This window comes from Cricetulus griseus (genome assembly GCF_003668045.3).
Source record: "Cricetulus griseus strain 17A/GY chromosome 1 unlocalized genomic scaffold, alternate assembly CriGri-PICRH-1.0 chr1_0, whole genome shotgun sequence".
NCBI classification, from domain to species: Eukaryota; Metazoa; Chordata; class Mammalia; order Rodentia; family Cricetidae; genus Cricetulus; species Cricetulus griseus.
In genome coordinates, this window is record NW_023276806.1 from 42,089,856 (window position 1) to 42,116,271 (window position 26,416).

The following is a 26,416-nucleotide window of genomic DNA, read 5'->3' on the forward strand; positions in this document are numbered from 1 at the left end:
CCACAGAAGGAATGTCTCACTTATTTTATATGACTTCATAGACATTCGAAACAGATGCAACATCAGGGCAGGTGAAATATGAAAATGAGCATGAATGACTAATAAGTGCTGAGTGGCAAAATCTGTTGAGACAGATTTTGTTACTGTTACTGTTAGGGAGAGTATGATAATTTCAAGGCAAGAGGAGTTTGTAAAACGTCACAGGAACATCTCTGCTCACTTGAATTACTGTATGCAAACAGGTGGCATATACAAAGCACTAATGGCACAAATAATAATAAAAGAGTTACATAGAGCTTCAGAGAGGCTCTTCAGTTTTGTTAGAGTAGTGATTCTCAAATGAGGAAGGATTTGACATTGTGGAATCCACCAAATTGTTTTCTTCACTTCCTCTGTTGTATTTACTATTCCCCTCTCCCAAAAGGAATTACTGTTCCACTCACTTGGGTGAGAACTGATTCCAAAAAGCATGGGTGTGAGTGATGCCAGTACTTACTTATTTTTGAGTGTCAAAGAAATGGATTTAAAATTTCTTACTTGCCTTTGATCTACCCCAAAGTTGAGTAGCAATGGTTTGTGTCCAATAGTCCTCTTTCATGATATGGACATTGTTCAAGTTCCCTAGATTACTTGTTCAGCATCTAATTTCATTGATTCCTGGAGATGTCATCATAGCCCTAGAATAGATTCCTCAAGTACCTTTTTCTACTTGCCTCTGAGTGGGAACCCCATATATTTGCAAGAGGAAGTCCCAAAGTCTCTCTTGCCAGGCAGATCCCAATTTATGACCTTTGTCATATGACATGGCACTGTTTATGTTACATGTGCCTAAATGTCTTGGAACTTTGCATTATTTTGCAGAATTATTATTTTTTCAATGTGGCACTTTGGTACTATGGTCAGTATACTGAAAGTTTCTTTTCTAGATTTTTAACTTACTCTTCAAATTTTTTGTAGTCATTATATGCAAAACCATGCCTTATATATTTAAGGAGTGGAAACAACTATGAATAAGAACTAGTCCTGGCCAGGAAGGGAACTGATATTGCAATGTGGGAGGTAGACCTGCACGTGTATAATACAAGGAAGTGGCTATTCCGGTTTCTTTTTGATGGGCAAGCATTTTGTAAGGACACGGGCTATGTGTGTGTAAGGCAGAGGCAGTTAATTGAGTCTTCTAGAAAGGCATTTCACTGGGAGGAGAAAATAATAAAAATTGGTTATCATTTTATGTCCTACAACATATGCAGATTTGTTTACATGTTCAAACTGGACATGTGGCTAAATAGTGTAGCCAAAGAAATTCACCACAAAAATTTATGAGACAGATCCCATGATGTTGATTCAAGTCTGCAAAAGACTTCCAGTCATCAAGCAATGGGCCAAAGGGTTGTTAAGTCCTCAAACAAAAGAAAAATTAATTCCTTTAGTTCTGCATCAACATCCCTTCATTTTCTAGTTCAGAAAATTATTTCAGAGTTGAATTTTTGTGTCAAAAATACATTTATGAATAGAAAACCTTAAAATTAAGGAGTTACACTTTCTTCCATTCTAAAAGAGTGACTCATCCAAATAAAGGATATTTTCCTTTTTGTCAAAAGAGAATGGTTCTATTCTTTTATATTACAAATACTTTCCTTAATGAAGTAAAACCAGTGGATATTTACCCAGTGATCTCTGTCTCTGTCCCTCCCTCCCTTCCCCCTCCCTCCCTTCCTCCCTCTCTCCCTTTCTCTGTGTCTCTCTTTCTTACACACACACACACACACACACACACACACACACACACACACACACACACACACACGTTGAGGGCAGTTTCATTTTGCATGATCTTTGTCTCATATCTTCTCAGGAAAGATAGCCCTTTCAGAGTTGAAAGTCAGGAAAAGCCTGAGATTTATGGACTTGGAAGTGTCTTGTTTTCCAGGACTTCAGCCTTGAGAGCAGCTGAAGGGGTTAATGTGGGGACTTGGCTGGCTGTCAGTTAAACTTTTTCTTTGGCTCTGCCCTGGGTTTCCCCTTGAAGGGATTTCCCTCCGCCTCTCCAGCAAGACCCTTTATAAAGAGCAGACTTTCTATTTCACTCACACCAGCCTGGCTGGCCTTGGGAGCTGAACACTTTTCCCAGACACTTTCACGTGGGGCACAAAGAAGGCTTTGGAGCTTCCACTTCGTCACCACAGCAGCGACTTGAAATGCCTGAGAAGATGGTCACGATCTTGGGAGCCTCAACGGTGCTTTGGATACTGTTTGCAGCCTGTAAGTCCCTGACCTCTTTCACAGGTCCACAGCTTCGGTGTACTATAAAGTTTTGCTATAAAAGCCATTATTGTCAGAGCTGCAGATGGATGTTTTCTTGATACCCTTTTCTAATGTTAAATGAGTAATTTGGATTTTGTCAGTAGCGGGTCTATCTCTTTAGTTTCCTGTACTTAACAATGAAGTCAAACTTAGAAAAGAACAAAATCACTTTGTGCAATGGGCTTCAAAGTGAGAACTGAGCATTCTTCTTCATGGTGAAGATTCCAGCATCTTCCTCAACAGCAACTTCTGGGCTTCGGGGCTGTCTTGCTATTAATCTGAGACAGTTTAAAAAGTAGATCACCCAGGCTGTGTTTTTGAACACTGACTATACTGCTATTCAAGAGAGAAAGGACACAGCGTGAGACAGACCATGCTAAAGTTGTTTTTCTCTCCCTTGCTGTTTCAGCTCAAGCTTTTAAACTCGATATCTCCCCTCAAGACAAAACGATGGCTCAAATTGGGGACATTTTGTCCCTGACTTGCAGCACCACAGGCTGTGAGACTCCATCTTTCTCTTGGAGAACCCAGATGGACAGTCCACTCCATGGCAGGGTGAGGACTGAGGGGTCCAAGTCTGTCCTGATCATGGATGCTGTCAGTTTTGAGAATGAACACTCTTACCTGTGCACAGCAACTTGTGGATCTAAGAAACTGGAAAGAGGAATCCAGGTGGATGTCTACTGTAAGTTTTATCTTGATGTTGCTTAAAATGTGTGTAGCAGAGACTTTTTAAGAGTATCTAGACTCTTGGTTGCATGGTTTCAATAAAGGCAGAGGCAGAAGAAGCTAGCTGAGAACAGGAACACAAATATTAACCTCTGTGTCTTTGTTTGCTGCAAAAATTAGTGCCCTTGCAAAAGACTCACACCATCTTGGGTTCAATCCCTAGCCCAAATGATTAGCTAAAAGTTCTTTCCATTTTTTCTCTAATCTCCCATCGGGTTGTATTTCTATATGTTCACTTGTTCATGCATTTGAAATTTAATAATTTCTCACTTTCTGGGATTTTCCATTTACTTATTATTATGCAACTTGGTGCTTAAGATCTGATTGCAGAATCGGACCTATAAGTACACAAACCCTCTCTTTAGAGATAACCCCAAAATCTATCAACATCTCATTTATCTGATACTGATAAATTCAAGAATTTTTGTTGTTGTTGCTGCCATAAATCCTTGGTTTTCCATCCCATAGGATTTTCATCTAACAAATTAAATTTGTTTCAGAAATATGAACAGGTTCCCATATTATACCAACCTACCCAAAACATATCCCACCGCTATCCTCAAATCAGCAAATAGAACTAGCAAAGAGGAAGGGGGAGTGAACCCTATGGAAATCATTTGTCTTTGGTTGCTGATGGTATCTCTTTCCCATCCCCAAAATGGACTCACACAGGCATTTCCTCATGAGCATCTTGGTTGATTCACCCTCTAACCACCTCAGTTCCTTCCTACTGAAGGAACTGAAGCCTGCCTTTGTCCATTAACCCTCATTGAAATTTCAGCAAGCCCCTTCAGCAAGCTGGGCTTCCCGAGCAGCTGAGCCTGGGCAGCTGCTTTCAATTATGCTGGCCGTGCATGCACGGTTTGTGTCTAGGCAGCCTCCTGAGCTCTGTGGAAGGTCCTGTTATATAAATATCAGGAAGAATAGCAAGTTCTTATGTTACCTGTCGTGAAATGTGTGGATGCTAGGCACGTTTCCTGAAGACCGTGGTGGACATAAATAACTGGAGGGGAAATTTAAAATACTGTGTTTTTTGATAATAAAGCATTTCTGGTTCCTTCACCTTTGCCCACAGTTGGAGAGTTAAAAAAGAGAAGTGAGGACCCTTCTGGATTTAATTATGTAGACTGTTTCTTTTTGTTTTTCTTTTTTTCTGCAAGAGTGCTTGTTTCTCATTGTATTTAACAGTTCAGTCTCCATTCCACATTTGATTGTAATATTCTGGGTGCTGGGACACCAAAGAGCTCCCATCATTGTGTGTGTGTGTGTGTGTGTGTGTGTGTGTGTGTGTGTGTGTGTTTGTGTGTGTGTATGTGTATGAGATAAACCTTGTGAAAGGGGGAGAGGCCATGCTCTGTGTTCCATTGCATGGGTGAATTCCCTAGAGTGCTGGTTAGAACACTGAGTTAGGTTATGGGGGGGATGAATTCAACATGGAGAACTCTCGTAGGAATGCCTTTCTGGTGGATAAATTCTTGTCAGAGGTCACATTTTCAGAAGCCAGCCCTATAGCCATTCTCCTCCTTTTGTGGGCAATTTTACACAGTACGACCTCTTTGCAATGTCATTCTGAATGTTGGGCTTCTCATCTAGAATTGTATCTGCATTAACATAAGAGAACAGGGTGTAATATGTCACTGGAATCATGGTGCAGAGTGACAGAACACATGAGCTTTGCTCCCAGCCTCATCATGGCTGTGTGACCGAGGCTGGTTCTGCAATCACACTATATCCAAGTTTCCTTATCTGTGAAATGTGGCCTCTGTTACCCAGGGTTAGAGTAAAAAGGGAGCAAAGCCCTTTATGTTACATCTGTTGCTGAGTTTCAATAGATATTAGGCTTTTCTTTGTTCTTTCCTGTTTAAACATACTCTAACAGTTACAGGATTAAATCTGAAATGGCCTTTAAAAAGTGGTTAATTCTGATTCTTGCTTTCTGAGTACACCGTTAAACATAACTAGCTATTTAAAGAGTGGCTATGCCAAACTAAGCCCAATATTAACAAAAACATTTGCTTTGACTTGTGTTAAAGCAGTCAGAGATGTTGTCAACAGAAGCCAAAGACTACTTGTGCATTTTCTTGGCTTTGCAGCATTCCCTAAGGATCCAGAGATTCAGCTGAGTGGCCCCCTGGAGGTCGGGAAGCCTGTTATGGTCAAGTGTTTGGTTCCTGATGTCTACCCGTCTGATAGGCTGGAGGTGGATCTATTCAAAGGTGACCATCTCCTGAAGACCCAGATGTTTCTGGAAGCGATGGAGAAGAAGTCTTTGGTAACCAAGACTATGGAAGTCACCTTAACGCCTGACATTGAGGATACTGGAAAAGCTCTCATTTGCAAAGCTAAATTGCACACTGATTCTGAGACCAAAGAAAGGGAAACTGTCGAAGAACTGCAACTCTACAGTAAGTACTTTCATGATGAGCTCTAGTCTCAGATATGTATTTTTATTTCCTGTTACCATAGATGTATCAAGCAGATTAACAAGAAACATGTAGTTTTGCTGCATTACTTATTCAGGACATGATATTACAAACAGTGTTATTAAAATAACAGGATACTAGGATTGGGTTTAGAGCACTTAAGTGTCTTGTCTCAGTTTTAGCTGAGTGACTTTAAGGTTGTTTAATTCCTCTATATTCTTGTTTATCAAAGTGGAATCATCACAACACTGTCTTCTTAAATAGTAGGAAAATGGCTCAAATGTAAAAACTTTTATAAAATTGTATAATAAGCCTTGAAACATTGGTTTCATGGGTTTAAAAATTTGACAAGAGGATTTCTTATTCTCTCTCTCTCTCTCTCTCTCTCTGTGTGTGTGTGTGTGTGTGTGTGTGTGTGTGTGTGTGTGTGTGTGTGTGGTGTGTGTGTGTGTAAGAATGTGCTCACATGTACATAAATGAAGTATGTGGAAAGGTGTCAGGGTTTGTCTTCCAGCAGCATTTGGAGACTGCTGATAGATTTGAAGCTTTCTTCTTGAATTAGACGTGTGTCTCATGGAACTCATTGTGCTCTGCTAAAGCTAAAATGTTTTCTACTCTGAGCTTTATATTGGAAAGAGTTGGTGTCAAATACAATATGTTATCCAAAGCATAATGAGATAGAAAAAGCTTTTTAACAACCTTTTGAGAGAACAATAAAAATAGGGGATATTTCTCCTCACAAAATTCAGCACTTTGAAAGAGAGGTATAGCTAAGTCACTGAAAGACAGTTGTGTGAGAAAGAGCTTGGCATTTATCTGTAAGGGCACAGGGCTTAACTATGACCATTGTACCAATGCTAGTTACTTCCAGGAAGATTTCATCTCAATAAGAGACTTTTCAATAATTCATGGTATTCAAATGCCAGTTTGATGATCCTGGGTAGATTGTCTCCCTCGGTAAGTGCTGAAGTTCACCTGGATGTGCTTTTGACAGAGTCCTACATGGGCCTCCAGTTCTTAGGCAAGAGACTAAACCATGAAACTTGAAGAACTTCTCTTAATTTCTACCTACCTGTGGCTCCCTGAAAACATCAAATATCAAAACTATAATTAACTGGTTAGAAATTAGATTGGCTAATTTTTTAATGACTCAGTGATTCTTGACTTCTATTTGGCAGGTAGGTTTGTCAAATTGGTAGAGTCACATAAATACAATCTATAAGAGAAATAAATCATCCCCATTGGATGGAGACTATGCTTAATGTCAACTCATATTCTACCTTTTCAGCCTCTCCCAGGAATACAGTTATCTCTGTATATCCCTCCAGAAGTCTTCGAGAGGGTGACACTGTGATGATGACATGTTCCAGTGAGGGTCTACCAGCTCCTGAGATTTTCTGGAGCAAGAAATTAGATAATGGAAATCAACAGCTCCTCTCAGGAAATGCAACTCTCACCTTAATTGGTATGAGAATGGAAGATTCTGGAATTTATGTGTGTGAAGGAGTTAATCTGATTGGGAGAGACACAGCAGAGGTGGAATTAATTGTTCAAGGTGAGTAGAATGTGAAGAGGTGCCATTGTTGGGAGTTGAGCAATAGTGCCACAATGCCAGTGTTGAAATTCCTTCCTTAATTTGATTGATGACCCATCATCTGGTAGCTATGTGCTTGAGCATATATATCATACTCATACCTTTTGGAATTCTTTTCTCTCAGAACCTCCCCGCTGGTCCTGTAGTAGCTCATGTCACTTCGCTGTTGTCTCATTTCCTGGCATGGTCTCCTTCTCCTGCCCTTTGAACATTAGCATCTTCATGTTACTACACTTGGTCTTCCCACTCTACATACTCAGGAACTACACTGCTACTTACTTATGATTACTGAATGCATGGTCCCATTCCAGATTACCTAATATGGACCCTTCGACCTCAAAATGACTCCCTATGACCTAACTTCCTTTCTAGCCAACACTCTGGCCATTGCCTTAGTTTATAATTTCTCATTTGAGAGTTTGCGAGATTTTTCTTAAACAACATCCTTCCCCAAACCCAGCTGGGTTTCTGGCACTTTATATAGGTTATTTAGTCTTCAAGAAATAACTAAGGGGTATTTTCTATCCATTTTACAGATGGGAAAATGAAGTCTCAGATTAATAATGGCCATCAATTGACTGTACACCTACTGCTTACCAAGAGTCCTACATTCTACTTCATATGTTATCTCAGTCTTTACCATGTTCTGTGAGGTAGCTGAAAATCACAGCTGCAATATAGCTCATCATTTACATAGGGTCAAATGGCTCTTCGTTGCACTTACGGGGGTCCTCTTAATTCAAAATGCCATGCCTTTTCAATTGTAGCTAATTTTCTTTATTTTAAAGTTAATGTTTTAATTGGACAACCAAAAGTACACGCATGCATACACTGTGTATGGTGTAGTATTTTGGTATATTTATACAATGTGGAATGACTAACTCAAAGTTTATACTTTAGTACAGGAGAAAAAGTATGTATTTGACTATGTATGTTCATTAAACTGCAAACTTCTAAACTCAAAACTCAGGAACTCACTGTGTTTGTCTTTGAGTTAATGAATGACTGGCTAATATAGTACCTGACACACAGTAAGTGTTGAATAAATGTTAGCTGAATAAAAACATAAACTATAAACTTGGACAGAACATCATTGATCTATGAAAACATGGGTTTTAAGTTTACATGATTAAGGACGTAGAATTCAATCTCGGGTGGGTGATCACTAAACGTGTGGGAGGCTCAATGTCTCTCCTAGAATACTTGCATCCAATAATGCTGGGCCTCATTTCAAATGAGCAAAGAAAATGTGTTCTGGGCTTGGGAAGTGGTGTTTTGTATTACATTATATGAGTGACTAGCAACCTCAACTGACTGTGCTGAAGTTGAAGGGGCTTCTCCTCAGAAGCTCCCAATGCACACAGTGAGAGATGTCAGTCTCATTGTAGGCAGGAAGTGAATCTCCTAGTAAGTTCCTCTTTCTTACACTAGCATAGACAGAAGTTGGACAACTTGGTTACTGTTTTGAACAATCTCTTCAAAAATCTAATAGCTTATTAATTTATTTGGAGGCAATTTAGAAGACCCTTCTTTGGAAGATAATACAATACCACAATTACACAAACTAAAATGAGAAAAGCAATTTTCCTGGTACAGAAAAGAACAACATGGAGTGCTGTGTATTTGTACCATGTGTTGAGATTCCCTCCTGTTCCAGCTTGCTAGAACATCTAGTGAATTTCTTTGGAGATTCATCTGTCACTTGCAAAGTTGTCCAACAACTCTCAGGATTTTCAGAGGAACAGCATCAAGATTTAGAAATCTTTCTCTATGTCATTTCATCCAAGCCTGTGCACCTGGAAGTTGGAGAACATTTTTGAATGCTTGAGTCTCAGGTGTTTGCCCTTATCGCTCAGCTGTCTTCCCTGAATGACTATAAAGTCTTTTGATGATACATCAAACAAAGTCAATGTCACATTAATGCTTATATCTTCCTTTTGCTTTCATTGTGATTCTGTGTGGTATTCAAAAATACTAGTTTATATTGGAATTCTATTATATAGATGTATATGAATGGTTCATTATGGATAATGCATCTAATTAGAGGTCATTTTGGTGCAGTGTCCCCTGTAACTATTTTAGATCTCCTTTGATCTTCACATGAGAATGATTAGATTTAGTTGTTCTAGGAACAGAAAAACTGGACTCTCAAGTCCGACCCATCTCACATCAAGTCCTAGTTATTTCACTTGCAAAATTAGCTTAAGCCAATTAGCACTTCTGAGCCTAAATGTCTTAAAGAAGTGAAAGGATGGGGCGATGGAAGAAGAGAAGGGGAAAATACAGGAGCAGAAGAATAAGAAAGTAGAGAATAAATAAAAGCATCCGTTAATTAATTGTTCTGGGAATTAAGTGAGATAATGCATACATATAAAGCAGAATGCAGGATGCTTGACACACAGAAACCACTGGATAATTTGGGGTCCTTACAGCCACAGTGACTTGATGGACTACATACAGAACAGGCTGGGTTATTGCTCTGAAAAGATGCCAACCACATTCTTGACAAATGGTTATCTATACTTATTCTGTCAGCCTGAGTCAACAGAGCATCATGGGTTCATTCATAAAAGATGTGGTCTTATTCCTGATGGCTCCAAGACGGAAAGGAGTAATTTCTTCTTGGCACGGATAGTAGCTGAATAGAGATCAAGAAAGATAAACATGGAATATGGGAATATGATGTAATAAGAAAAGAATCTTATCTGTTATTCATCTTCTTGTTTTCTTATTTTTTTCCTCTTCAGAGAAACGATTTACGGTTGACATCTTTCCTGGACCCTGGGTGTCTGCAAAGATTGGAGAGTCAGTTATACTGAAATGTGTTGTTGATGACTGTGACTCTCCTACTTTTTCTTGGAGAACCCAGACAGACAACTCCCCTGTCTGGGAGGTGAGGAGTGAGGGGGCCAAGTCAGAACTGATAATAGAATATGCGAGTTTTGAGGATGAAGACACATACCTGGTCACTGTGACTTGTGCTAGAAGGAAACTGGAAAAGAGAATCCATGTGGAGGTTTACTGTAAGTGGTTTTCCAAACTGGTCACTCTCTGATTACTTCCTTTTCCTGGGCTTCCTTTGGAATGTGACTTTGCAGTGACAGCCATTTATGTAGAGACAGGTTTGGCATTGTAAACCATCCCTAGATTGCTGAACACTGTTAGATGCAATCCAGTTGGTTCAGCTCTTCAGCATGTATTGCTTTTGTTTACAGCAGGCACACAGAGTTCCCACGCACTCACCCATGCTCCATGCTCAGCTTTCCCTACTTGCACAGGACATAGGGTGTATGGAGGGGGTGAAGGAAAGCAGTTAGGGCCTGTGCCCATTCAGATGACTACTAGGTGAGGGGTGACTGCCTCATCAATTCAAATGGTGGGCGAGGCTCAAGCCTGCCTTTTGTTTTATTCCATTTTGTTTTGGGATGGTAGGGATGGACTTCAGGGCTTTGTCCATGCCAGGCAATCTCTCTGCCATTGAACTGTATCCTCAGCCTGCCAGCCTACTGGGTTTTGTTTTTTGATTTCTATGAATACTTTAAAAAGTCTTTATTTCTCCTTCATTTTTGAAAGATAGCTTCACTGTGTGTAGTATTTATTATTTTTTTAATAGAATAGAAAATACTGGGTCACGGTTCTTTGTTCATATTCACCCTCCCGTTACTGTGTCTTATCCCTTCTTCTCCCACTCACTTTCCCTTCCCAAGTAGTCATGCTTCTGATTAGATATAGCATTCTTTTTATTGTATGTATACAATACATTTAAATCATACATTATTACATATGATGAGTATAGTGTATATACTAAATATATCATTTTAAAATGAGCATATAATATATTAGCTACTATTAGGACTTTTTTCATGAAAGAAGAACGGAAAGCCTATAGAGTTGGGAAGAAGGTATGGGGGCTTGGGGAGAAATGGGGAAGCAGCCATTGTTTTGAGGCAGATTTGAAAAGCTGATCTGCAGAGATTCAGGGTTGGGGGGGGAGATGGGAAACAATAGGGTGCCAGAAATGGAGACAGGTTTTATGTAGTCTGAGTGCGGGATGGTCTTTTTAGGCAGCTGCAGCAGAATCAGGAGTCAATAGCAGGTTTTAAAACTAATTTACACTGTGAACAAATGACAACACTTTTTCTTGTCTCCCTATGGTTGTCATCTTAATAAAAATCCTTTGCAGCCTCTGATCTATGAATTTCATATTTCTGAAACTCTTCCATCCACACTAAGTGAGAAATGAACATCACAGAGATCATGTGACTGTAAGGTTATTTTGGAGAGGGTGGTGTTGCCCTGTTTTATTCACTCAACCCCAGAGAACATACTGCAAAGATTTTCCATCTAAAACCCCGCACAAACTTGTGTTAACCTGCAGGAATTTTTCAGAGTAAGAGAGTACTTGCTAAGAGATTTAAATCTCTCAAAAGGAGGGTAAACTTTATTGCTGTATCATATTACCCAGATTCCAGGACCTGCTGATATAGGCACATTCCCAAAAGAAATGGGAAGAGTGTGACAGTTTATTGCTTTGTGGACATCTTTGAAAATCCACCACATTAGCAAGGTTTTATTTAAGGAAAAAATGTTTAGGTCCCTCCCCCTAAGTATTACTTTTATGTTGATAATTATTCTGATGTCATTTTTGTTAATTTACATAGGATGTATTATGTATGTTATTAGATGAGAGAAAAGTTACTCAGATTCTAAATAATACAGTTAGGGCAGTTCTTTTTCTTATTGATGGTTAGAGTTAGCATATAAACAAGTGTGTTCATAATGGCATCATCATATGTCTGTGTCATGATGTTTTCTTCTCTTTTGTTTCCCTTCCCCATTGCTCTCCATGCCTGTCTCTTTGAAAACTGCTTCCCTTCCTTCCCCTGACAATATCGCCTTCTCCTTTCCTATTGGTATGTTCTACTTCCCCATCCCTTAGGATGGCTTCCTTTCCTCTTTTTAGTTCTATGACCTACAAGGACATACATATCAATGCATGCATGTATATAATTTAAAAATTCAACTTGGGTTTCACATATCTGAGAGAACGTATAGTATTAAGTCAGTTCTTTTCCCTCCTCTCCTCCTCCTCCTCCTCCTCCTCCTCCTCCTCCTCCTCCTCCTCCTCTTCTTCTTCTTCTTCTTCTTCTTCTTCTTTTTCAGATAGGTTTTCTCTGTGTAACTTTGGGTGTCCTCGAACTCACTCTGTAGATCAGACTGGCCTGGAACTTAGAGATCAGTAGACACCTGCCTCTGTCTCCCAAGTGCTGGCATTAAAGGTGTGAGCCTCCATGCCCAGATATCAGTTTTATTTTTGATTTCAAGAATTACCTGATTGGAGACAAAGATAGGCAGCTCCCTGTGAGTTTGAGGCCAGCCTAATCTACATAGAGACTCCCAGGTACTGTCTCAAAAACAAACAAACAAAAAAATAAAGGAAAGAAAGAAGAAAGGAAGAAAGAAAGAAAGAAAGAAAGAAAGAAAGAAAGAAAGGAAAAAATTCTGAACAGTATTTAAAACTCATAACCTAAATTTAGTCGTAAAATAAACTATCTAAATTTTGATAATAATGTCTAAATTGAGAACTGCACTGTGAATCTCATTTGATACTGAAAAATTGTGTAGCCAAGATTCACAGGTCAAGGGACAGATTTTGACTAGGTATGATATATTATGAAAAATCGTTTTTGTTCCTGTAAGTTTCTTTTTCTAGCTATAAAGTAAGTTACATAATAACCATTTTATCAGATTGTCCAGAAAGGAGATAATGAAAGATGGGGGATTAGTTTATATTTAGTAGTCAGCATATTGTGACAAATATTTAAAACATTTAAATTATATGGCTAATTAAAAGGATGGCAGAAGTCATTGTGCCCTTAGAAAAGAACAGGCAAGATGGCATCATTAGAAGAGAAAAATCAGGAGTGAAAACATTACTCATTGACTTAAAATACTATTTTGTTTATATTATTTATAATTAATATTGTAAATGTGTCATTATAGTTGATGGTATTATTTATGTCCATACTATTCCCAGCTGATCAAAAGCTGTCACTCTGAGAACTTGGCATTTAATAGAGTCTGACTCAATTTTCCCTTGATTATCACATATCACCATTATTTTTACTTGATATCTGCAGCATTCCCCAAAGACCCAGAAATTGAAATGAGCGGTCTACTTGTGCATGGGAGACCTGTCATTGTAAACTGCACAGTCCCTGACGTGTACCCTTTTAACCATCTGGAGATTGAATTGTTGAAGGGGGAGACTACATTGATGAATAAAAGTTTTGGGGAGGAAATGAGCATAAAATCCCTGGAGACTAAAAGTTTGGAAATGACCTTCATTCCTACCACCGAAGATACTGGAAAAGATCTTGTTTGCCGGGCTAAGTTACACAGTGGTGAATTGGAATCTGAACCCAAACAAAGGCAGAGTACACAGACTCTTTATGTCAACGGTAAGTACATATGTGGGGCAGCTACCAATGAATATGGATTTCTTTATTAAGTCCACTAGGTAATAGCTAACAGAAGGTTAACAATTAAAACCTCTATGAAGAAAACTGAAAAGGAAATTCAGGATAACAGTAATTATAATAAACTATTTTCTATAATATAAAACAAACCATTTATTTATGCAGGGGTCTATGCATTAGCATTCAGGAATGGGCCAGCCAGGCAGCTAGCTACTCAGCCTCAGATAGAATCAGTAGAGCTCAGGCAGCCACCTTCAGCTAGGCTGGCAGCTGGCTTGCCACAGGTAGCTTCACTTAAGTGTCTGAGCCTTATGTGCTCGGTCATTTCTCAGCGTGGCATCATCTCTAGGAAGGGGGTCTAGATTTACTCTTCAGAACACAGCTAAGAAAGGTGGTGATAAAAGCCTACGTCAGAAGCCCTGCCTCCACCCCACACCGCCATGTCACTTAACCCACATCATATTGGCCAAATCACCAACCCAGGTTCAAGGTGTAGTAAATAGGTTTTTCTTATTCACAGGGAATCTTCCAATGCATCATGCTTTGACAATACACACCATTGACCTTTCAGTTTCCAATGCTCTCTACTCCTTTCTCCCTAAGAAACAGCGTCACTTTTATCTTACTCTGGCTCTTCTCACAGGGTCACACAGAGCCTTCTCATCCACCATGTCCCACAGAGACTACACTGTACCTGATTTTCTATGCTTTGACATGGAAAGCATTTCTCCAGACTTTTCTGCCATTGGAAAATATCCACCCTTCATCTGAGTTCTAACTCTCATTGTGTCTCCTCCACAGAAACTTCCTGGGCTGGTTGTCACAGTTTGTAAACTACACTAACCCATTCCAATGCCTAGTGTTACAGCATTGTCCAGACTCCATGGAATTCAGGACATAAAAGGCTTCAGCTAAGTGTCTTTTCCTTTTCAGATGCCCCCAGGGAAATCACCATCTGGGTCAGCCCCTCTCCCATCGTAGAAGAGGGCAGTCCTGTGAACCTGACCTGCTCAAGCGATGGTTTTCCAACTCTAAAAATCCTGTGGAGCAGACAGCTAAGTAATGAGGAACTGCAGCCTCTTTCCGAAGATACAACGCTCACCTTAATGTCTGCAAAACCAGAAGATTCTGGCATTTATGTGTGTGAAGGGATTAGCCAGATGGGAACTAGCAAAAAATCAGTTGAACTGGTTATCCAAGGTGAGCAGAGTATGACTTTTAAGTTATTCATGGCTAGTGCGTTTCCTATTGAGTTACTGATAGTGAACAAGGTTATCTTTGAAAAGAAGGCCTTTCGGGGTTGAGAGATAGCTTAGCAACAAGGAGTGCCCACTGCTCTTACAAATGACCCAGGTTCTGTTCCCAGCACTCACTGCCTGTACCCTCAGTGCCAGGAGATCGCATGCCCTCTCCTTGCTTCCATGGACACTGCACTCACACGCAGGTACATACAAATATGTATAACTTAAAATAAATCTTAGAAAGAAAAGAAAAACCATTACTTTAAAATTATATTTATGTGCAACAAACAAACAAAAGCAGCAGATAACAACAACAACAAAATACGTTAAAAAACAGGTCCACAATGCTCCTGGAATGAATTCTCATTTAAGGCCAGATCACTTGTCTTAAAATCTTATTACCTCAAATGAAATGCTCACTCCAAAAACTGAGCTGGAAGTTCAGGAACACTGAAGAGATTGTGGTTTTAGTGAAAAGACAAGGGTAGGAAATTACTTCTGATTAAAACAATAACATTGGGCAAGTCCCAAGAAGCTGCCTAGGATTTGTTTAGAAGTCCAAGAGGGCTCCTTTTGTAAACTCTGAGATTAAGGATCACAGTCATTGTGCCCTCTGGCCTCCTAGGCTGCTGGCACAGAACCACTAGGGTGAATATAAATATAGGTCTCCCTTCTCAATGATAAAGACCCAAAATTGACACAAAACAGGTTCTGTTTGGTACATCGAAGCCTTAGGCTTCCATGAGCATAATTATAAAATAACCAACTTGCATTGCTCCTCATGCGTTCTCTGGGGGTATTTGGGTTGCACTCTTCTTTATCTTTTGCTATTATTCCTGGCAAACTATGTGCTGGGTTTTATGTTGTTGCTGTCCCATTTTGCTGAGGTCTATAATTCAAAGGAAGAACCTGGGAAGGGTACTACATAATTTCAACAAAAACCTTTAGGAGACTTTCAGGGCCAGTCTGGGCTACACTGTTCGATCATCTGAAAGAAAAGGGAATCCAAGTATGGATATCATTGCCCTGTGGCCTTGGAAGACAAGCATCAAAGTGACAAAACAGATGGTTTTCAGCAAATATTTATAAAACAGGCATTGGTGTTTCCCTGGAAGGCTTATTACCTCAATTGAGATAATTGACCTTGAAATTTGATAATTGGTAACTATGTTCTTGAAGACAGTTTAAAGAAAATGTTATACATCTTAATTTCCTAGTCAGGGAGCTCCTGGCTCATAAGGCTTGTGCACTGCAAGGAAAATTTGGTGATCAATGTGATTTTTAAAAAAAATAAAATTTTTTTTCTGCATCTGAATTCTACAGCTACTTATTAAATAATAATTTTTTCGTCCTTGGCTGGGTAAAGAATCGTAGTAAGGGCAGGGAAGAAGCCTGAGATGCGTCTTCTCTTGTTTACAATACAATCATTTAGAATTGGGCAAATGCTAGACTTCTTCGCTTGCCTTCCTCACAGCTCATACAGCAAGCACCACAAACACCTTGGTGGTGGCTTCCGAAGTTCTTAGTCAGAATGCTGTACCTCTCTGCTCCATCCAAGCTAACTGCCCTTCTCCCCTCAGACTCTCCAAAAGATATACAGCTTACAGCCTTTCCTTCCGAGAGTGTCAAAGAGGGAGACACTGTCATTATCTCCTGCACATGCGGAAACGTGCCAGAAACCTGGATAATCCTGAAGAAGAAAGCAAAGACGGGAGACATGGTGTTAAAGTCCGTTGACGGAGCGTACACCATCCTCAAGGCACAGCTGCAGGATGCGGGAGTGTACGAGTGCGAATCTAAAACTGAAGTCGGCTCACAATTAAGAAGTTTAACCCTTGATGTAAAAGGTTAGCTTGTTGTGTTTGTTTGTTTGTTTTTGCTTTTGTTTTAATTTTTCAAAGTATCCGAGGAGAGGAACAAGTTTCTACTATTAGATGGAGATGGTAAAACGAGACTGAATCCCGTGCTGTTTCTTCAAATACTCGTGCACAGCTGTTCCGTCCTATAGTGTTGATCCAGGAAGTGGACATTAATCATCGGTGAATGTGGAATTCCCATTGCTATTTTTTTTTCCAAAGATGCCAGTTCATCATTGGTTTCTGAGGCCTTAGATTTGCTAAGTGTTTAACCGTATTTTACAACCTATCCCCTAAGGCAAAAGGAAACTAAAGAACGGCTGGTACAGCAGAAAAAAAATCCTCTGTCGACCTTGCCCCCACTGGAAAGGAGCTCTGCTTTGAGAGGACAGAATAACTGCTTGTTTTCTGCCAGGGTCTTTTGTGAGGATGCTAAGTGGGGATGATGGCCTGGATCCTGAGCAGGATCTCTAGATCTCACAGGAGCTTCCTTTGAAATCCATGCCCCAGTTGTCCGTGACTGGGGGTAGGGGAGGCACTCAATGGCCCCATCAGAGACATATTGGCACTCCTTAATTTCCTGTTCTCTCTTGTGAGTGCCTGCTAATTTTATTGATTCCAGCCTTGACTAATGAGCCTCAGACCCTTTGTATACCAAAGATCGGTTGGGTGTTGAAATCCAGTCTGGTAGAGTGAACAACATTGTTAATGAATGCCAAATCTTAAGAGGTCTGGCATGGACTATAGAGTTAACATCAGTGTAGAAAAAAAATCTGAATCCAAGTGAGAAAACAGATAAAAAAAATTTTACCAATCTGGCCAAAATTCTCAAGATTACAAATCTTAGCATACATTTTTTTTTCTGTCTTCACAGTACCTCTTCACATCAGAGCAATATCAATACATCCACTTAGAAATGTTTTTAAAGGGGGAAATACAATAATTACATGTCAAACTTCTAGCTACCCACCTGCAGTGATTTTTCTGAAAACATGTGATCTGGACAAGGAAGCTACCATGTTTTCAAAGAGTGGGACAGTGTCTTCCACATGTCATTGGGCATGATGCAGCATGTATAGCTGCTGCCTCCAATGAGGGGGACCAAGATCTCAATTAGGAGTAGGCTAAGCTGGATTCCTTTCTGTTTTCTTTAACCCTTGGTACCTCAGCTAGCCCTAATTTAGCCTAGCCCTAGGAAATTGCACTCCTAAGAATTCTGTCATCCTGTGTGTGCATGGCCATTTCTCCTCAAGACCATGAAAACTGCTTTTTCTCTTTCTAACTTTCCCTTTCACATGTTGTCTTTTCTAATTGCTTAATTATTCTCTTGAGCATTTGCCACTTTTCATTTATCCTTTAAATGAGCAATGAAAGCGTATTAGTCACCCAGCTAGACAGTCATGCTTGTAATATGAAGATGGTTTCAAACAGCTGCATATGAATAGAAACCCGAAGTTGACCTTGTTTTCCCCCTGGAAAGTTTGAACTAGTTCTCCTTTGTGTTCAGCTGAATGTTTATGCTTATTTGGTCTTGTTTGTCTTTGGCTTAAATGTATTCCATTGATACAAATGAGATTTTAAATTGTCTGTATATTGTCATTTTCAGTACTACATTTATGACCATGTGTCAGAATAATAGGATTTAGAAAGAAAAACTTTATTATTACTCAAATAATATTTTGGTGTTACTCAGTGTGCCAGTAGTGTCTTAATTGCTGGCTAGTTGTGAAGCATCTCATGTAAACACAGCTAGCTATCTGTATAGAGTTTTCAGTCAGGAAAGGAAACAAATTTAACAGATAATTGCATGAACAAATGTTGAACTGCAAGCTGTTAGGGGAATATGAAAGTGTGGTGGCTGGATTTTGAAGGAATGTTGGAGTATTAGTTTATAACAAGGGAGATGTAGGTCAGAGAACTCACTCTCAGAGTAACTGAGACATTTGCTTAAATGAAATATCTGAAGACCACCAGTAAACCAAGAGAGACTGTCAGTGCTAGAGGGGAACAATCATGTAAAGATGCTTTTGCTTATACACACAAAAGACAGCACTTACACACATGGCAGCCATCCACAAGAGTGCTCTGTCACGGCCACACTCTAAGTGTTATACTAGATAGGCATTTCAATTCATGACATCAGAGCCACGGGACTTTATTAGATATTTCTGATTCCTGTTTCCATTAGACAGACATCACTAAAATGTGTGCCCTCCTTTCCATTTTCTACCGAAAGCAATCTTCGAAAATCCAAATCTGTTGAACCAGGAGCTGTCATCTTCATACCTATCATGGGCATGTTAACCATGAGCTACTTATTTGGATGTTTCAGGGAGGAAAAGTGTGTCTGATGAGTCTCAGTGGTCCTCAGCATGGCTTTCCCCTTATTTGAAGAACTAGTTGCATTGCTACAATAAAACACACACTGTGATTAAATTACTTCCCTTTGTACTAGACGTTAATTGTATCCATTTGGTTATTTTCCAGGAAGAGAAAATACAAAGAGCCATTTTTCTCCTGAACTCCTTGCACTCTACTGTGCATCCTCCTTGATAATACCTGCCATTGGGATGATCATTTACTTTGCAAGAAAAGCCAACATGAAAGGATCATACAGTCTGGTGGAAGCACAAAAATCAAAGGTGTAGCTAACATTGGAAATGTTCTGGAAAAGACATTATTTATAAGCCCCAAATCCTTAATATTCTTCATCATCCCACTACCACCACCCAAGACACAAACCAAGCTATGCATTCAGAGTTCCCAGAACTCTTCTCAGTAAAGCAAAAGTGGATGCTTGAGCTTTTGCTGAATGCAAGAAGCCAACCAGAACTGTTCTTCTTGACAAATCCCCATCATTGTGAGGAAGTGACTGGAACAGACCCATGAGGTGTATACGACCAGCATAATCTGTATATATGTAAAATAAAATTATGTCATCACAAAGTTGTTTAGAATAGCAGCACTCCATATGCAGGTCAGAATATAATCAAACAGTGTTGCTTGGACTGACTGTTGTAACTTAATGCATCTTAGAAAAGTTTAATATTAATATTAATATTCAATAGGCAGCTGACCAGTGTCACCTTCTTTTAATATTTTGTTTTCTTCAACCTAATTTTATTCCTGTGAATTTTTATTGACAATGATTTCATATTTTAAAAAGAAGCCAGGGTTTTATATTCTTATAGATAGTTGATAAAGAGGGCACTGGGTTGACTTTCAGGTACTACATTCCTAATTCATGGCATAATGATTAGCCAGTTTTCTCTACATGGTACTGTATGGTACGGGGACGTGCTTCTTCGTCGGGATCTTGTATAATGACTAATATGGTTTAAAATGCGACTGCTTTTGACTTATCTTTTATAAATAGTATAGTAAAGTGAAAGTTTCTGAACATTGAAAAGTTGTGTTTCATTTGTTATAAGCTGTCTCCTTGAATTATTGGCTTGCTCTTTCAGAATTGTCAGCTATAAGAATAAAAACTTGAAACTACGAACAATACAGATACTCAAAACATGGTCTTCAGACTACCTTTATCAAAAGCACCATGAGAATATAATAAAAATAAACAGACTTATTCATATCATCTTAAATTAGTGAGTTAAGATCTATAGTTTGGGATTCTTGGAATCTGCAACAATTAAGTTAAAAATCAATAATACACCCAATATATTATATGCATAGTAAATCAGGAGAGAATGAACACTTAGGTACAAGCTACAAAGTCTAAGAGACAACACTATTATTTTTCAGGTCATCTTGTATGCTTAATACAGGTAGCAATTCTCTTCCCACTGAGCCAGAAAAATCCTGAATTACAGACTGATCATTTTTTCTTTCCCTGGAGGTTTTGTACTGTACACAGTACATTCTAAGTAGGACATTAGTTTGCTAGGTTTTGAGTTGCATATAAGCAAAATCAAATGATACCTTTGCCTTGTGACTTTATTCTTTCATTCAAACTTATGTTCTTGCACAGCTGGGCAATGCTGTTATAGACAGTTATAGGTCACTCCTTTTCACTGCTCTCCAGCGTTCTACTTTAAGACTTCATCATATCTTATGTATCCATCCTTTTATTAATAGATATTTGTGATGTTTTCATCTTTTCTGATGTGAGAAGAAGCTTCTGTAAACATTATTGTAATGCAAGAATCAGTGAACATTGCCATGCATCCTCTAGAGCATGTGCCTGACCGTCAGTATTCTGGGAGGTAGTTGTGTGCACATTTGGGTTAATCATGGAAGTTAGTCCTTTCAGAAGTAGTTACAGAGCTTTTCCTTCCACCATAGTGAACAAGAATTCCCACCGATGCTCACCCTGACTTAAACAACTTATTTATTATTATTATTTCTCAGCATGGTTTAAAATTATATTGACCTGTTCATTACTGAATTTAAACATATTTTCATATGGTTAAGGGGTGTTTTTATATTTAGGAAAATTTGAGTTCTCTTCCTTAAAATAAGTACATTTTGGCCTTTTATCCCCCCTAGAAGATGGTGATCGGTTTTTATTAATGTATAAATACACACAAATACCCTTTTCTCTTGATACTACTCCTTTGATTTTCTTTTATAATTAATTGTCCTACACATTTCATTACCCCACTTATAGCCTATGCATCCGCTTGCTTTGGGGTATCTTTGGGTGGCAGTAATTTAAATTTCATCACACTCAAATGAATTAATTTTTATTTTGGTTTAATTTGGCATAATTAAGAAATATTTTCTTGCTCAGAGGTAGGTAATCTGCCATCCTAGCTCAAAAAGTTTTAGTCTCTGACCCCAGCTAAGACCCTAAGCAATGGTGGAGAGGGTGCCTGAACTGCCCTTCTCCTGTAATCAGATTGATGACTGCCTTAATTGTCATCATAGAACCTTCATCCAGTAACTGATGGAAGCAGATACAGAGATCCACAGCTAGGCACTGGACAGAGCTCCCAGAGTCCAGTTGAAGAGAGGGAAGAGCAATAATATGAGCAAAGGGTTCAAGACCATGATGGGGATACCCACAGAAACAGCTGACCTGAGCTAGTGGGAGCTCACTGACTCTAGACTTACAGCAGGGGAACCTGCATAGGATCAAACTAGGCCCTCCAAATGTGGGTGACAGTTGTATGGCTTGAACAGTCTGTGGGGCCACTGGCAGTTGGACTATGATTTATCCCTAGTATTTTAACTGGCTCTTTGGAGCCCATTTTCTTTGGAGGGATACCTTGCTCAGCCTAGATATAGCAGGGAGGGCCTTAGTCCTGCCTCAAAGGGATGTGCCAGACTTTGTTAACTCCCCATGGGAAGCCTTACCCTCTCTGAGGATTGGATGAAGGGTGAGGTGGGGGAAAGTTGGGGGGCAGGAGGAGGGAAAGGAGTGGGAATTGGGATTGGTATGTAAAATGAGAAAAGATTATTTAAAAAATAATAACAAAAAAGTTTTGTAGTTTTACATGCACAAAATTTATGCAATCTCAAGCCAGACTGAATGCCAGAATTGAGAGGGGCATATAATGCCACACCTAGCATAATAGCTATTCTGATAGTTGGTGGGAGAGGAAGAACTAGTCTTCTTCAGGGAAGAGCACACCAATTCACTATCTAATTACAAATGGTCAGTCCTGAAAACCTGCATATGAGTAACATTATATAGATCGAACAGGTTATATTTAGAAATATATGTATATATATATATGTATATACATATATGCATGTAGCAACAATTAATGGTAAAGGAGTCAATGAATTTGAAAGAGAGCAAGGAGGGGTTTGTGGGAGGTATAAAGTAGAAGAAAGAAGTGATGCAATTATATTATACTAGTAAAAGAAAAATCAGAAACCACATACACACAAAGATAGAATGCTATTATCTTATTAATTACTAAAGGATCTTCATATAGTCCCTTGTACTTCTAACTTTGGCAACTTGTGTCTTCTACCTTGGTTAGATGAGTAGACTTTCAACTATGCCATAGATCTTTGCAAAGTACTTCCTTTTCGTGTCCTTATTTTTATCTGTTGCTTTTCATTTCCTGTGCCATTGACCTTTGTGCATCTTTATGATTTCATTTCCCTGATTTCTTTAGATGAAATTTACTATTATTTTATTAGATTATTCAGGGGAGACCCTATTCAACAATATGGAAACTTTCATATCTTTAATATAAGCAATAAAATGATAATTGTCCTATGTAATTAGCTATATGTCACAAGTTGTAATGTGCTGCTTTTCATTCTCATTCAATTAAAATTTGTTCTAAATCCTTTTGTAATTTCTTCTTCAAAAATGAGTTATTTAAAATCAGGTTCCAAGTATCTGGAAACTTCCCATTCAGTTATCTCTCTGTTAACGATCTTTAGTTTAATTCCATTTTAGTCTGGGAACTTACTTCTTCTGAATTAAATGTTAATTGTATTTATTGAAGTTTGTAGTATTGTTCAGAATACAGTCTTTCTTGGAGAATGTTTGATGTGTACTTGTAAACAACAGGTGTATATTAATTGTTATAAATACAATTAATCTAGTCGTTTGTTCAGTGGTTTTTAAGTCTTGTGTGTTGCCTTTATCCTTAGTCTGTATCTCCAATCAATCAGACAACATTCTGAATTCTCCATTTATGGTCTTGAATTTATCTGTATCTCTTGTTGAACACAAAGGAAAACAAAAACCATCAAAGTGGGTACAACAATGAGAGGATTTGTTCAAGGTTCATCTGAACTAAATGGTGAGTTCAAGGTCAGTTTGGGTTATATATTAAGCTCTAGGTCATCCTGGGATACATAATGAGTCCTAGGTCATTGTGAGCTACAGTGTAATGATCAGATTATATTACTTATGTAAATTCTATTAAACCAAAACTAATCTACAGTGAATGAAGTTACTGCATGTCAGCAATTGCTTTGAGACAGGATGGAAAGCATGGAGGTATTGATTGCAAAGACCTATGAAGAAACTTTAGGGAGTGATATATGTTATTAATATTAACTTTGATGTCTTCATAAGTTTATGAACTCTAAGTTGTGTAGGTTGTTGTAGTCAAAACTCTTATGTTTTATTCTGATCTCTGATCTATTGTTATCATAGATCCCTATGATAAAATAATCTGATGAAAAACAACTTGAGGAGGAGAGGGTTTACTTGATTTAGGTCACCAACCATCCAGGTGGTCACTAAACTTCCCTGGGAAGGTTAAGAGTCAGGACACCTATTAAATGTATTAAGGAATTTTAGTTTTCTTGTATGAGAAATTAAGATCTTTGGAGAAGTTAAACTTTAAATTTCCCTCCAAGCCTCAAGCACAAATATTCTATGAAAACTTACACACACGACATCAGCGACTTAAATTTCATTTTCTTAATTTATTTATTGTGTGGGGGCAGTGCACACCACACAGTGCTTGGGGAGGTCATAGCACAACGTGACAGAGTCAGTTTCCTTCCACTATGTGGGAAACAAAATCAGTTTGTCATGGTTCGCCCCAAGCTCCTTTACCTGCTGAGCCGGCTAGCTGGCCCTCAGCAACTTTCCCCCTACTTTATTTTAGATAATCTCTTTTGGTATTTAGCTCTCACAAAGGCCTCTGCAGCTTGTTTTTACCCTTGCTTAATCAACTCGAATGGTCTTGAGAAAAATAAAAGACAAATGAGTCCCAAGACCAGCTTGTAGTTTTGTTTCTGCTGGGGTTCCATTTCACTGCTCTTCGCTGCAGAGGAAGTGAGGCATTTCCAATGTCCTTTGAAAGGACATTTGTTTTACTTACAGTGTTTGAGAACGTCACTTCTGACAAATAAAATGCATACGGCGCCTTGTGAGGCTTTGGTGCTCCTCAAGTGTAAGCTTCTAATGTGACTAATGTGTGAATCTTGCTTGAGCTGTGACAAATTAGGTTCTGGGCCCTTCAGTGAAGGGCAAAACTAACAGCTGAGAGCGTTTTATCATTTGCAGTGCTTTCTTCATTGGCAGGGACTCTTAGACGCATTGTGGACCTCAGAACAAGTTGATTATGCAAATGAAAAGGCACGGTTTTAATCTCTGAACAGAAGACAATAATGAAACGGCATTGACTTTGTGGGGTGACAGGAGATGCTGCGCAGAATCACTCATATTGAATTGTATTGTGGAAATTTTCATCTAACTCTCTCAAGTGGAAGTCTCAATCTTGAAACAAAAGAATTTTGAAATCAAAATTTATAATTAGAGAATGCCATGACTACTTTTATTTAATCCAACTTGGCTGCAATTAAAATGCACTTAATTACTGGACATTGAATGCTGTCATGCCGAAAACCCAACAAAGAGTGCTATTAAACATAGAACTTCAAATGAATGATAAAAAAGTAAACATTATTACTTTGGCTTGGGGCCATATATACTGCTTAGGAGTTTAAGAACACAGCCACGAATCACTGAATGTCAGAGTAATGGGTTCTAAGAAATGTAGTATTGCGCAGTTTCACTGCTGGGAAAATATTAAGTATACATCCACAAATCCAGATGGTGTAGCCCACTACTCATGCAGACTACAAAGCTTTGTAATGAGTTGTTATACCAAATACCACAGGGCAGGCAACTATATCACATTTGTGTCTGTGTGTCTAAATACAGCTAAAGTCAGAAAGGATGCAGTACAAATACAGTGTAAAAGATACAAATGGCACAGCTGTGTGTGGCACTTAGGATGACAGAATTTGTAGATCTGGAAGTTTCCATGTCCAGTCAGGGAGTTGGGGGTGGGGGGATTTAATGGGAAGTCTGAGGATATTGCGGTCCATTGCTCTACAATAATCTGCTCTAAACTTACATTGACATTTTTACCTTAGTTTATTATAACTTGTTACTTTACAAAACTCTTATTAAAAAATAAACCATCATTTATTTGAATAATACAGCTTAAACACATTGTTTAATTGCAAAAATATTTTCCTTCATATTCTTATTTACAAGGGTTTTTTTTTCACTACATAGTCATTTATTTTTAAGCTATCATTAAAAGCCCAAGACAGGAACCAAATATTACAGAGGTTTTCCCAAGGCAGGGGTCACCAGTGTGATGTCTTCAGGTTCATTGTTCATCCCACTGGAGGATGAGATGAAACATGGATGGAGATGTCATCACCCATAACAAGGCCTTTTTCTGGTGGCCTCATGAAGGATAAAAAGGACCATCCCAAGGATCTTTCATAGTTAACATTTTTTTAATAAGTAGGGATATACTCTAAGGTAAAAATATCATGGAAAGCATAAACTAGTAAATAGTCAAGTTGTCAAGTTATACATATATAAATAATTGTATTTTACATGCCGTTCTAGGACTGGCAGGGCAGTAGGTCTGTCTACATCAATATATGACGATGCATTGTACTAACGACTTAACAATGAGTATGGCATAACTAGCAATAGGAAGTTTTTGGAGTCATTATATTGCACACATACACTTTTGAGTAAGTAACTTGTCAGTGACTGAACATCATTATCATTTGGGTCCAAATAAAGACCCCATAGAGAAACGCTGACCCTATGATTTGCTTTTCATTGTGATTTATGTTGTCATATGCCAAGATCTCTGTGTGTGTGTCTCTCTTGTCTTTTCTCTTCTCTTCTTCTCTCATTCGTTTTACTGAAGTGATAGAGACATTTTCCCAGTTAAGTCTTTCCATGGTGAGAATTTCATAGGACATTTACATACACACAAAAAGAAAGGAAGGAAGGAAGGAAGGAAGGAAGGAAGGAAGGAAGGAAGGAAGGAAGGAAGGAAGGAAGGGAAGGGAAGGAAGGAGAGGAGAAGGGAGG

General features: G+C 38.7%; 1 protein-coding gene and 1 long non-coding RNA gene across 2 annotated transcripts; both read left to right on the forward strand.

The window, feature by feature from the left end:
- The first annotated feature begins 1,778 nt into the window (after nucleotides 1-1,778).
- Vcam1 (vascular cell adhesion molecule 1) lies at nucleotides 1,779-20,035 on the forward strand. Its single transcript, XM_027395577.2, has 9 exons — nucleotides 1,779-2,262; nucleotides 2,714-2,989; nucleotides 5,127-5,438; nucleotides 6,745-7,011; nucleotides 9,798-10,073; nucleotides 13,191-13,511; nucleotides 14,463-14,729; nucleotides 16,351-16,617; nucleotides 19,114-20,035. Exons 1-9 carry the CDS (start codon nucleotides 2,199-2,201, stop codon nucleotides 19,272-19,274), a joined length of 2,211 nt encoding a protein of 736 aa, XP_027251378.1. The 5' UTR covers nucleotides 1,779-2,198; the 3' UTR covers nucleotides 19,275-20,035.
- Nucleotides 20,036-21,716: 1,681 nt separating this feature from the next.
- Nucleotides 21,717-24,889, forward strand: LOC113831072. The gene is made up of 2 exons (XR_003481207.2): nucleotides 21,717-23,351; nucleotides 24,590-24,889. It is a non-coding gene; the product is annotated as an uncharacterized LOC113831072 (long non-coding RNA).
- Nucleotides 24,890-26,416: the final 1,527 nt, after the last annotated feature.

Excerpts from the sequence above, each read along its gene's own strand:
- Vcam1 (XM_027395577.2), top strand. The coding sequence starts at position 2,199 with ATGCCTGAGAAGATGGTCACGATCTTGGGAGCCTCAACGGTGCTTTGG. Across the intron at positions 2,990-5,126 it reads AATCCAGGTGGATGTCTACT|CATTCCCTAAGGATCCAGAG; the intron begins GTAAGTTTTATC and ends TTGGCTTTGCAG. Across the intron at positions 13,512-14,462 it reads ACAGACTCTTTATGTCAACG|ATGCCCCCAGGGAAATCACC; the intron begins GTAAGTACATAT and ends TTTCCTTTTCAG.